The sequence below is a fragment of the Malus sylvestris genome, chromosome 6 (assembly GCF_916048215.2).
Source record: "Malus sylvestris chromosome 6, drMalSylv7.2, whole genome shotgun sequence".
Lineage (NCBI taxonomy): Eukaryota > Viridiplantae > Streptophyta > Magnoliopsida > Rosales > Rosaceae > Malus > Malus sylvestris.
The window spans coordinates 30,571,977-30,585,314 of NC_062265.1; the positions used below are offsets into that span (position 1 = coordinate 30,571,977).

General features: G+C 36.4%; 1 protein-coding gene across 1 annotated transcript; it reads right to left on the bottom strand.

Annotated features, from left to right (window-relative positions):
- Positions 1-1,245: 1,245 nt before the first annotated feature.
- On the bottom strand, positions 1,246-3,229 carry LOC126626244 (putative DNA glycosylase At3g47830). The gene is made up of 4 exons (XM_050295499.1): positions 2,825-3,229; positions 2,092-2,292; positions 1,711-1,767; positions 1,246-1,618 (listed from the first exon to the last, which is right to left on the bottom strand). The coding sequence occupies exons 1-4, from the start codon at positions 3,203-3,205 to the stop codon at positions 1,394-1,396; spliced, it is 864 nt and encodes a 287-aa protein (XP_050151456.1). The 5' UTR covers positions 3,206-3,229; the 3' UTR covers positions 1,246-1,393.
- Between the last annotated feature and the right edge of the window lie 10,109 nt (positions 3,230-13,338).

The following is a 13,338-nucleotide window of genomic DNA, read 5'->3' on the forward strand; positions in this document are numbered from 1 at the left end:
ACAGTACTCTGATTGAGGATTGTGGTCTACGTATACAGTAATTTTATAATTCCAAAGATTTTCAGGGTGTTGAGAACACAGTCTGGTACATCAAGTGTCATAATATAAGTAATTGGATATTTGAAAAAAAAAAATTCAATCACTTGTATTATGACACTTGTTGTACTTATTTCCCACTCACTAAAAATTTTGCTTATGACACATCATATTGAGAAATTTTATTTGGACCTAGTTATCTTATCTCTACACCCAATTAAGACATTTTCTCCATTAAACTTCCAAGTTTGCCCTTAAATAAATAACAATAAAAAAATAAACATTGGTGTTTTTATCTCTGCACCCAATAACTCAAAACCTAGCACACAACTGCACTCCTCCATTATTTCCGGCGAAACCCACCAAAGTTCTATCAAGATCACGAACGACCATGGGCTCCAAAATTTTCAATTGGGATTATTTATTGGAAATTTTAGGGGTAAATTATCAAGACCATATCCAGTAATATAATCGAAATTCAAGTAATGTAAAAATAGTTTCATCCACTTAACAATTTGGAGAACCCAAAAAAGAAAATAAGCAGAAGTTGCAATTCAAAACCACTTTTGTGAAGGAGAAGATGCGGGAAGCCATACCTGCCCCAGTAAAGGAGCTTCCATGGAGAAAAGCAGCAGATGCAACACTGGAGCAGCTGCTTCTGCTTGGAAAAGAGACATTCATATGGTCATATGTTACTTTGGGCACCCTCAGTTTCTTATCAGACATCATATTTTCCATCTCCAGAATTATAAATTGGTGATACCATTTGGTCTGTTTGTTGGGTGCTTCTTGAATGATGTTTTGAAGGAGATATTATAGTAAGTGCTTTCCAGGTTGGAGGTGAATGCCAATGGGATAGCAGTTTGTTTCGCTGAAAATAATGGAGGGGTGGTTGGTGCGCTAGGTTTTGGGTCATTGGATGTAGAGATAGAAACATTGATTTTTATTTTCTTATTAAATTATTTAAGGTTAAACTTGAGTGGATAAAACTTTTTAGTTGGGTGTAGAGACAAGATAACTGGGTTCAAATAAAAATTCCCCATCATATTTTATACCAGACAGTGTACCCGGCACACTAAAAAACTTAATTATATGTATCATGGTGATGATAATAAAGATATATTGATGATTATGTGATATTTGGGAATTTTTTCTCCTCCAAATAAATTATAATAAGGGATTTTTTTAATCAGAAATTACAAGGGGAGGTTAAATTAAACATTTTGTCGCAAGTGACTTGTAGCTTAGTTGGTTAAAAACATTCACCCATGCACCCGAGTTTCCGTATTTGAATTCCCCTTCCCGTAGTTTAACATTTTGTCCTTAGAAGAAGGCAACACATTGCAACTTTTACAATTTACTGACAGTAACGTAATAAAGGACAGGAGTTATCATGGGATTCCTTTCCTTGCTGGCTATCCCCTTTCTTGATGCATTTGCGGCAGAGCTTGCCGTGAGTATACAGAAGGCAGTTGAGGTCAAATTTGAGTTCGTTCGGGATCCATTGGTTGAGATGAAGATACGTCTTATTCCTGTCCGCTTCAGCTGGCACCCAACCAATAGCCTTTGCAATCTCGAACACCTGCATTTACCAAATTGAATGCCAAAACTCGAAAGAAAAAAATGCATAAATGTATATGATGGTAAAGTATTTGAACCATCATACTAACTCACATGAGTGTCCACCGGAAAATCGTCTTGCTGAAGCTGGAACATCAAAACACAAGCCACCTATCATCCATTTCACCAGTGTTATCTAAAGCCATTTAAATGAGTGTATGCTCTATATTTATCAACTCATACAACAACATAAAACAAAATCGAAATGTAGATTATGGCTTATATCGAGGCTTAGATGATACGGAAGAAGAGAGTTGTTACGGTTTTTCTCATGTTTATCTGCGTTTGAGCGATATTTAAAGAAAGCACACGATGAAGGTGTTGAGAGCACTTAATTTATCACTACATTAGCGATGAACTAAAAGAACAATTAACTACAACAGAATGAATTGAATGTAAAGCAGCTCAATGCTAACAGATGAAAAGAAAGCTTACCGTCTTGGGACCGATTCCTTTGAAACAAGATAGCTCGGACTTAATTTCGTCAACTGACAACTCTCTCAAGTACTCCAAGCACAACTTTTCTTTCTTCTCCAGTAAACACCTCAACATGTTCTTAATACACGACGTTTTAGTCCTGGCTAGGCCTCCACATCGTATGGCATTCTCTATGGAATTTGAATCAGCACCAAGAACCTTGATCGGAAAATCAAAGCACACAATTCAAAACCAATGCAGACGATTCAAAATCAATGCAGGCAATTCAAATTGTAAGTCTAAATCTCACTTACCACAAACCCAAAACAAAATATTCGAAAATTTTAAATGGTGAACCAACCAAAACAGAAATAATATCAGATGATAAAACCAACTTAATGAAGTCCTAAATACTTCAAAGTAGATGAAATTATAGGGAAACTAGTTTAAGGGCCAGTGCGTATATGGAAGTGCTTCTCCAGAACGAACTTCCATTTTTATTAAAAAATGTCCACACGTTTACAATAAAAGCACTTCTAACAGAAGCACTAAAAGTGCTTTCTGCGAGCAGTTCAAACTAGGAAAGTCTCCAAGAACCCAATAAACCAAAAGAAGAGAAAATTAACTACAACAAACAGAACCCATCAAATATTAGCTCCAAAAGCATACAATCCCACCATTATCTCCTAAATGCAACCACACCCAGAATTCCAAAACCATCAAAAGCTCAAAAGGAAAGCAGAAAGCTTACATCTTCCCAAGTCGGAAAAGCTGATTTGAGAGAAGCAAAAGCCTTTTGGGAATTGACTTCCGTGGTGTTCTGCGACAGCAGCGTCCTCACCAACCCATCCAAAACACTCTCTTTCCGATCTGACGGCTCTGAATTCATGGCGCCGTCGGTTTCAAGAGCCATCAGTCTCTGCTTTCTGTACTCGGCGAACTCTTCCGGGAAGCCGTGGAAGGCCAAGAGGTCGTCGCGTACGGACAAGCATTCTTCTCCGGTGGGTCGGGGGTGATTCGGGTATGGGTCCTTTGCCGTCGATTTGAAGGGATTGGCGGTTTTGGCTGATTTGGTTGCGGATTTTGGCTTCTGCTCAGCCTCCACGTGCTTTCTTTTGCGAGTTTTCGGCATTTTTTTGTTGTTGTAGAAGCTCTGTTCTTGTCGTGAGAGACATGGTGATAGGCGTTTATGGGCCCGTTGGATTTGTCTGTGGCCCGATCGGTATTTGATGAATTGGGCCTAATTGGATCAGTTCATTGGGTCGTCCAATATCTAGTAGGTCGAGCTTTGCTCTCCTACACATTAAAAGGCAATAGAGAACAGTTGAGATTTAATCATTTAACTAAATTATATTTAGTTAAATCTCAACCGCTCACTAGGGATTGGCAAAATATCTGTCGGTTTGGGTAACCGTGGTTATCTGTCTATTTAAAGTTCACCGTTACAATTATGGGTAACCGTTTAGACAAACAAACGGTTATGGGTATAACCGTTTATCTGTGAAATTTAAATGGACTGTTATGGGTTTACCTGCGATTATAAACGGGTATCCATCGGTTATGGGTATTACCCACGGTTATAACGGGTATCCATTTGCCCATTTAATTTAATATATGTAAAATTACCCATTATTTTTCAAAATCTTATTATTATTATTTTTTTTAATGAAAATACTCAAATGTAATTATGTAATAAATTGAGGGGCAAATATGTAATAAGTGAGGAGCCCTTATTCTATAAAATGACTCATCACTCTCCTCATTAAGAGAGGCCAATTCTTAGGCCTGACTCCCACCCTCAGAAGCCTCACTCTCCTATTCAGAGGCTCTCTCTCCCTCTCAGAGAAATACAATATCAGTGTGGACGTAATCCAAACATTGGGGTGAACCACGATACATCTTGTGTTCTTTACTTTCTTGCAGATTCACGGTATGATTTATGTTGTTTCAAGACCCTTCCGGTTTTGTGCATCAACATTTGGCACCATCTGTGAGAATCGATACGAAAAGTTGTGTCGGTTCTCTTTCATTTTTTCACCTTCGCCGTGAATCTGTAAAGAAAACCCAGGAACCAAATAACCCAACACCCACACTCAGAGACACACCCATTCAATTTACAGAGAGAAAGAAAAAAAAAACCCAAACACAATATTCTCTCTCAAATCCAAATCTCTCATTCTCTCACAGAAGCACGCACATACTGTTATTCTTCACGAGCAAACTGAACGTGCGAGCCCACAGAGACTGACACCTCCATTCGCGCTCTGCTTCCGAACTCAATTCGCTTCGATCTCTCCACCGCCGAGTCTTACCATCTTCTCTCTGCGGAGCTCCGCACCGACTTCCTCGAGCTCTCGAAAAAATGCCTCTCATGCTCGACATCAAGCAGAAATTTGTGCAAAGAATCGAACGAGTTAAGTCCTTGGATCTATATCCATCTGAGCCATGGATCCTTGCGAGTCTGTATTCGAGAACTGTGTACATCTTCAATTACCAGTCACAGAGCACGGCAAAGTCTTTTGAGGTATCTGATTTGCCAGTTCGGTCGGCAAAGTGAGAGTGTCAGCGACGAAGTCGTACATCACATTTCAAGGAGCCGGGAAAGATGCGACGGTGATCGAATGGCATGACCGTGCCAGTGACCCTGGACCCAACGACCAGCAGCTCAGAACTTACCAGAATGCCTTCCACGGCGTCACTGCCCAGCTAAATGAGCAAGAAACCGAGCGGCTAGAGGAGCAAGACGAAGTCTTGGTGATTTTCCCAGAGACTAAGTACGAGTTCCACACCACAAGGAGTCCCTGAAATTTCCTGGAGACTAAAACCTCGCCGTAATTCATCTTCGAATTGATCAATCCTACTAGAAACAATGGCGGCTGCTGACGACGGTCTGAAGAAGTTGGAGTACCTTTCCCTGGTTTCCAAAGTCTGCTCAAAGCTCGAAACGCATCTAGGGTTTAGGGACAAAGTTCTGGCGGAAGACTCTGCTTCTGCTCTTGGGAAGATCTACAAGGATTTTCTATTATTAACTATGTTATTATTCTTTGCCATTTTCTAAAAGACAGCAAAAGCAAAGCAAAAAAAAAAAAAAAAAAAAAAAAAAAGCAAAACATACATGGCAAAGCACCATGTAAAAGGAGAGATTTTGCATTTACGAGACTTTGCACTGAGAGAGCACATGGGAAACAAAGACAAAAGCAACAAAGGTGCAGAGGAAAGGCAAAAGCAATCAAGTAAGTTGTGGGAAACAAAAGCAAAAGCAAGGAATAAACACCCACGCTGCAAAAGTAAGGAATAAACATCCCACCAGAATGATGAGATTTATTTTCCTTATTTTTGAATGATGTAATTTATTTTTTGTGTCTTTCAGAAATATCTGTATAACCCCATCAGAGGGTAATAAAAAAAATAAAATAAAAACGGCAAGCCCAAAATAATGGGCTGGAATGTTATGTGGAGGGCGAAGGCCCATATGCCCAAAAGAGCCAGGCCCTTTATTATCACCAACTAGGTGATCAAAAGTACGTCCAGTATTACCAAAAATTATTCGGCAGCCTGCCGCTCTTATCACCAACCAGGTGATCAAAAGTACGTCCAGTACTCCAAAATTATTCGGCAGCCTACCGCTATTATCACTCATGTCAATCATACATAAACATTCATGAGCATCATTCATGTCAATCGTACATAAACATTCATGTGCATCACTCATGACAATCATACATAAACATTCATGACAATCATTCATGTCAACATTCATGAGCATCAATCATGTCAAACATTCATGAGCATTACTCATGTCAACATCCATGAGCATCACTCATGTCAATCAACATAAACATTCATGAGCATCACTCATGTCAATCTAGCTTCAAAAACTTCATTTACAGAGCTCTAACTTCAAAAGCTTCATTTATAGAGTTCTAACTTCGAAAGCTTCATTTATAGAGCTCCAGCTTCGAAAGCTTCATTTACAGAACTCTAGCTTCAAAAGCTTCATTTACAAAAGTTCCAGCTTCGAAAACTTCATTTACAGAGCTCTAGCTTCAAAGCTTCACTTGCAAAGCTTCACCTACAAAGCTTCAGTGCAGGGTATACAAATACCGCCTCTGAACAACCGCCACTTCGGCCCATACATAGATTCAATTTGAAGTTTCCAGCTAACAGACTCTAGTGACCGAAGACTTGAGGGACTACATTATGTACCATATATTGGGCCTCAACTGGGCTTCATGAAAAATACTTGAAGAACTTAGCCCAATATTTATGTGTTGAGGAGCAAGCCCTTATTCTATAAAAGGGACTCCCTCACTTTCATTAGAAAGCACCCATTATTCATGTACTAAGGAGCGATCCCTTATTTTATAAAAGGGACTCCCTCACCCTCATTAGAGAGTATCGCCGCCAGCTGAGCAACCGCATCGCCGCGAGTATCACTCATAATCCATTATTCATGTACTAAGGTGCGAGCTCTTATTTTATAAAAGGGACTCCTTCACCCTCATTAGAGAGTATCGCTGCCAGCTGAGCAACCATCTCGTCGTTAGCATCACTCATAACCTATTATTCATGTATTGAGGAGCGATCCCTTATTCTATAAAAGGGACTCCCTCACCATCATTAGAGAACATCGCCGCTTACTGAGCAACCGCCTCGCCGCGAGCATCAACTCTAACCCATCATTTATGTATTGAGGAGCGAGTCCTTATTCTATAAAAGGGACTCCTTCACCTTCAACGTCACAAGTTGAGCCAACCAAGGCAACATAAGCCACAAGCCGAGCAACCTCACAACATGTGCTACTTCTAGTTGAGCATCATTTCACTTTGAACACCGCCTCATATCAAGTATCAACTCAAGACGACATCTAGTTACTTCGACCAACACATGGACTGAATTTCAAGTCTCCAGCCAAAAGACTCTCTTGAATGAAGACTTAGGGGACTACTGTTTATACTATACTGAGGGCCTCCGTATTTAGACCTTGTATAAATACTTGGGGAACTTAAATGTAATTATGTAATAAATGGATAGGAAAATATGTAATAAGTGATGAGCCCTTATTATATAAAAGGACCCCTCACTCTCCTCATTAAGAGAGGCCAATTCTTAGGCCTGACTCCCACCCTCAGAAGCCTCACTCTCCTATTAAGAGGTTCTCTCTCCCTCATAGAAATACAATATCAGTGTAGACGTAGCCCAAACATTGGGGTGAACCACAATACATCTTGTGTTCTTTACTTTCTTGCAGATTCACGGTCGGATTTACGTTGTTCCAAGACCCCTCCGATTTTGTGCATCAACAAACGGGTATCCATCGGTTATGGGTATTACCCGCGGTTATAACGGGTATCCATTTATCCATTTAATTTAATATATGTAAAATTACCCATTATTTTTCAAAATCTTATTATTATTATTATTTTAATGAAAAGAATTGTTGGAGGGATCGATTTTTGACAATGATAAAGTGTGTATTTATACGTTTAGGGTTGATGAATTCATATGTTTTTTAAATGTTAAACAGTTTCGTGGTCATAACTGATGAACTATATGTTAAATTAATTTATTCAATCGGTTATGGATATTACCTGCGGTTATAATGGGTATCCATTTACCCATTTAATTTAATATAACGGTTATATCGGTTATGGGTATTACTCTGTGATCACTTACATATGTTGGATTCATGCTAATTGGTGTCAATGTTCCTAAATAGGATACTAATTCAATTTATACATTTCTTTTGTATGCCTCTTTTGGTGGCAACGAGTCGATGAGACTTTGTGATTGAATATGCTAAAGCATTAGTGTTCGAAAGTGTTTAGTTTCGGAATATTTTGAAGCTTTGAATCATATAGTATTCAAGATAATGACTATTTTTTGTTTTTAAAAGCGTTACTTTGTAATCATATGGATTATAATTAAAGACATGCTTGGGTGCGGGAGAAAAATATCGTTCGTAAATTATTATTTCAATTATTGAAATTGTATGAGGACTTAAATGATTAAGATAGGGAAATGCATGCTAAAATGTATCTATAACGATATTTAATTGTCAGAAAACGAAAATTATGACAATTTTTTCTTTTGAAATTTTCAAGTTGTTAAAAAAAACATGTAGACATGTGAAAAAAGGGTAAATGGGTAAAAAAAAGGATAAACGGATTCAAAAATGTGTAAACGGGTAAATGGTTATGGTTAAATGTGTACACAGTTATGGATATGGTTAACCGTTTATAAATGGTTATAGGTATGGGTATAAACGTTTATGCAATTATCTAACGGGTAAACGGGTATGCATGTATGAACATAAACGGTTATGGATAAATAACCGCGGTTACCCGCCCGCCATAACCGTTGCTCATCCCTACGTCTCACTCATAAAAATGAAGTGCACAGAAAAAAAGTTGGTCTTTGAAAATTAAGAATTTTTTTACTATTTTTTAATAAACAGTATATTTGTCAGAAATTCGATTATGCCACACATGAACCAGCCATAATAATTGTATTTTGTTTATCTTAGTCTCTGGCCCTAAATTAATGATTTGGAATGGCTATACAAACCCCAAAAGTCATAAACTCACCAACATTTTTGTGGAATCCAACCATTGACTTATATCCAAACAGAAACATCCATATCTTTGACATGTATAATGTAATGTGCAATTGAAGTAAGAGAAATCATGCGCACACATTCTTTTTGACCAAACAAAAATTCTCAACCCCTTCTAGGCTCCAGAGACATCATCACGAATTAGAACATGACAGAGAAAAATCACCGGTGGTTTAGTGGTTGAGGACTAATTCAGGTCTGTATTCTACATGATACATCTTGGGTTCGAGTTTTAGCGTTGGCGAATCACACGATAGTGACCAAAGAGGCTGAAGTATTAATTTACTTTTAATACTTTCAAATTATAAACGTCTTTAATCTATAAAAATAAAAAGTGTTAGTTTTCGGATTTGGATCCCATCCGGATCCAAATTGTGGGGATCTTAGGGATCCTCACATTTTAGCCATTCATCGTGCATCGTGTGGTCAAAAATCATTTGACTTTTTTTTTATATTTAAAATTAAACACAAATAGCACCTGATGAAAACTGACCGCACGATATACGATGAATAATTAGGATGTGGGGATCCCTAAGATCCCTACAAAGTGGATCCGTAGAGGATCCTCTTTCTTATTTTTTTACATACCGTCAAATCAGTCATATTTCCGTTCAAATAATGATTATGTTTTTAAATGAGGAAGAACACTAGCTGAACATGATATAAATTTGACAGTTTAAGAGTAAATTGACGCATTTGATTATGTTTGTTGTTCATGTTTTAGCTTCATTTGGAGCAATTAGTTATGCTTATTATTAGTGGTCTACAATTTCAGATTTTATAGCCTCTGGTCATGCTCGTGACATTTCATTTTGTCTTTATTATCGTTTTGGTTGATCGTCGTTGTCTTCGCATGTATTGGTTTAGTCCTCCGCTTGTATCTTTTTTTTTACTTACATTTATTATCAATAAAGTTGGTATAGGAGGGACATGTGAGGAATTGGGTGTAATGGTCCTCACTCATTCAAGAGAGAGTAGGTACCTCGCACGCGATTATTATTAAAAAACTAATCTCGTCTAATTTTTTTTATTTTAAAAGAAAAAAACATGATTATGTAAACTTGAAAACCAAAATATTGAATGACGACAATGCAAAATGGAGAGTGGATGTGAATTGACAGGAGCAAATCATCGATCGAAGGAAGGGCGAGGGGAAATATCGGTGTAAATTTACTATATGTTTGGTCAAAACAAACAGTTAACATCAAACGAATTTGACTTTATCTGTTTTGGGGGTGGGGGCAACAAATCTGATATTTTGACAAACATATAGGGCCAGTTTAGTCCAAAACTGAAAGCTCTTCCTCTTCATTTCTTTCAATATTTTATTGTGTTTAGCAACTACTAATTAAACAAATTTCATTGTTAAGCAATCTATTAGGCATGGGATTGATAATTAACTAATATTAAATAAAAAATATTAAAACTCAAAATACAAGAATTAGGAATCACCATGGGGTGGCCGAGAGGTCGGGAACGAATTCCACATTTGTATTCCATACGGCACATTTTAGATTTAATTCCTGATACTAATGAATTACACGATGGTGGGTAATGGGCATGAGGAGATTAAAATTCTTCTATGAATCTTTCTGATTCCTGAAATGATAAATTGCCGTGACGAAGTTTCTTTTTACATATAGAAAGACAAGAATTAGCCATGAGCAATTAAGCACCCACCCCGCTTCATCACCACGTTTCCAAAACGGGAACACCAACCGACATGCAAGCAAGATGCCAAAGGACGAGCAATACTGTCAAATAAAAAACCTAATTTTCTAAAGGGAAGTGTTTTTTATACTTCAAAATTTTCATTCTACATTTCTGTATTTTTCTTTCCAAATATAGAAAATTTGAAGTGTAGAATGAGATTTTTGAAGTGCCAATAACAATTCCCTTTCTAAATATGGAGTGATTTGTCTTCGATAATTTAGCTTATCAAGTAGTTCGATTTTTAATAATTGCCACCATTTGATTTCTTTGAGTTAATTTTTACTGTTCATTTCCTATGACTACCAAGTAGTCCCGAATTATTGAAAAAAAGTTGGATATGAACATGTCTATGTCTTGCAAGTTCACAAGCAACATAGATGCCTCCATAGAGTTGCATCATGGACCATATTACAACCTTTTTCCCAATTACCAATCTACTTTTTTTTCATTTCTTTCATTTATCTTAAAAAGTTAATCTGTTACGAGGTGATATTTTCACCATGTATATAACGTTTTTCACATAATAAAATCCATTTTTTTGTCATTTCTTTCATCCATCATAAAAAGTTAATCAATTGCAAGGCGAAATTACACCAATTTATACAGCATTCTAGGCTTCTAGTGGACTAGCACAATAAAAATCATTAAATTGTGAAGCAAATTTCCGTTGATATATACAACTTTTCTCCCACAATATCAAGCTGACAATCATAAAAAAAATATATTTTTGGTGTTAACAAAAAGAACAATATGTTTTTGGTACATTTGGGACCATAAAACCCGAAGCAACTAAACTACAATCTAATAGTCTCCTTTGTTTCGGCACATATGAGAAAAAGTTACCAAATTGTTCACCTTTTGCTTTTGCAAATCCTCAACCAAGAAAAAGAAATGCCAAAAGCAACAAAAAAGCAAAATTCTAAATTGATATAGCAACATGGATGGTGGTCATGAGAGACAGAAATGTCTTTGTGAGTCTTTCTAGCAGTAGATTACTATGGCGAAGCCACTTGCCGGTTTTTTTTTTTTCTTCTTAAAAAGAACATGATATAGAAAGGCTCATAATCCTACTAACAATAAGGGAAATTTTGGCAATGTTCCATAAATTTAGTATAGTGTTATAATTTACTTCTTCAACTTTCAGATTATGAACCTCTTTAATATGCAAAAATGAAAAAGAGTTAATTTTTCACATACCATCAAATCAATCATATTTCCGATCAAATAGGGTTATGTTCGTTAACTTAAGCGAGGAAGAGGAACATAACTGAACATGATACAAATTTGACTTACATTTATTATCAATAAATTTGGTAGAGGAGGGGCATGTGAGGAGTTGGGTGTAATGGTGGTCCTCACTTATTCAAGAGAGAGTAGGTACCTCGCACGCGATCATTGTTAAAAAACTAATCTCGTCTAATATTTTTCTATTTTAAAAGAAAAAACATGATTATGTAAACTCGAAAACAAAATTGAATGACGACAAGGCAAAATGGAGAGTGGATGTGAATTGACAGAAGCAAATCATCGATCGAAGGAAGGGCGAGGGGAAATATCGTTGTAAATTTACTATTTGTTTGGGTCAAAACAAACAGTTAACATCAAACGAATTTGACTCTATGTGTTTTGAGGGTGGGGGCAACAAATCTGATATTTTGACAAACATATAGGGCCAGTTTAGTCCAAAACTGAAAGCTCTTCCTCTTCATTTCTTTCAATATTTGATTGTGTTTAGCAACTACTAATTAAACAAATTTCATTGTTGAGCAATCTATTAGGCATGGGATTGATAATTAACTAATATTAAATAAAAAAATATTAAAACTCAAAATACAAGAATTAGGAATCACCATGGGGTAGACGAGAGGTCGGGGACAAATTTCACATTCGTATTTCACACGACACGTTTTAGGTTCAATTTCTGACATTAGTGAATTACACGATGGTGGGTAATAGGCATTGGGAAGTTAAAATTCCTTTGCAAGTCTTTATGATTCTCGAAATGATAGACTGACGTGACGAAGTCATTAACTGATTTTCTTTTTACATATAGAAAGACAAGAATTAGCATTAGGCATGAGCAATTAAGCACCCACCCCGCATCATCACCACGTTTCCAACACGGGAACACCAACCGACATGCAAGCAAGATGCCAAAGGACGAGCAATACTATCAAATAAAAAAACCTAATTCTCTAAAAGGAAGTGTTATTGACACTACAAAAATATCATTCTATATTCCTGTATTTTTCTTTTCAAATATAGAAAATTTGAAGTGTAGAATGAGATTTTTGAAGTGCAAATAACAATTTCCTTTATAAATATGGAGGGATTTGTCTTCGATAATTTAGCTTATCAAGTAGTTCGATTTTTAAATAATTTCCACCATTTGATTTCTTTGAGTTAATTTTTACTGTTCATTTCATGTCTATGTCTTGCAAGTTCAGAAGCAACATAGATGCCTCCATAGAGTTGCATCATGGACCATATTACAACCTTTTTCCCAATTACCAATCTACTTTTTTTTTTTTTTTCAATTCTTTTCTTTATCTTAAAAAGTTAATCGGTTACGAGGTGATATTTTCACCATGTATATAACGTTTTTTCGCATAATAAAATCCATTTTTTTGTCATTTTTTTCATCCATCATAAAAAGATAATCAGTTACAAGGCTAAATTACACCAATTTATACAACATTCTAGGCTTCTAGTGGACTATCACAATAAAAATCATTAAATTGTGAAGCAAATTTCCACCGATATATACAACATTTATCCCACAATATCAAGCTGACAATCATAAAAAATAAATGTTTTTGGTATTAACAAAAAGAACAATATGTTTTTGGTACATTTGGGACCATAAAATCCGAAGCAACTAAACTACAATCTAATAATCTCCTTTGTTTCGGCACATGTGAGAAAAAGTTCTCAAA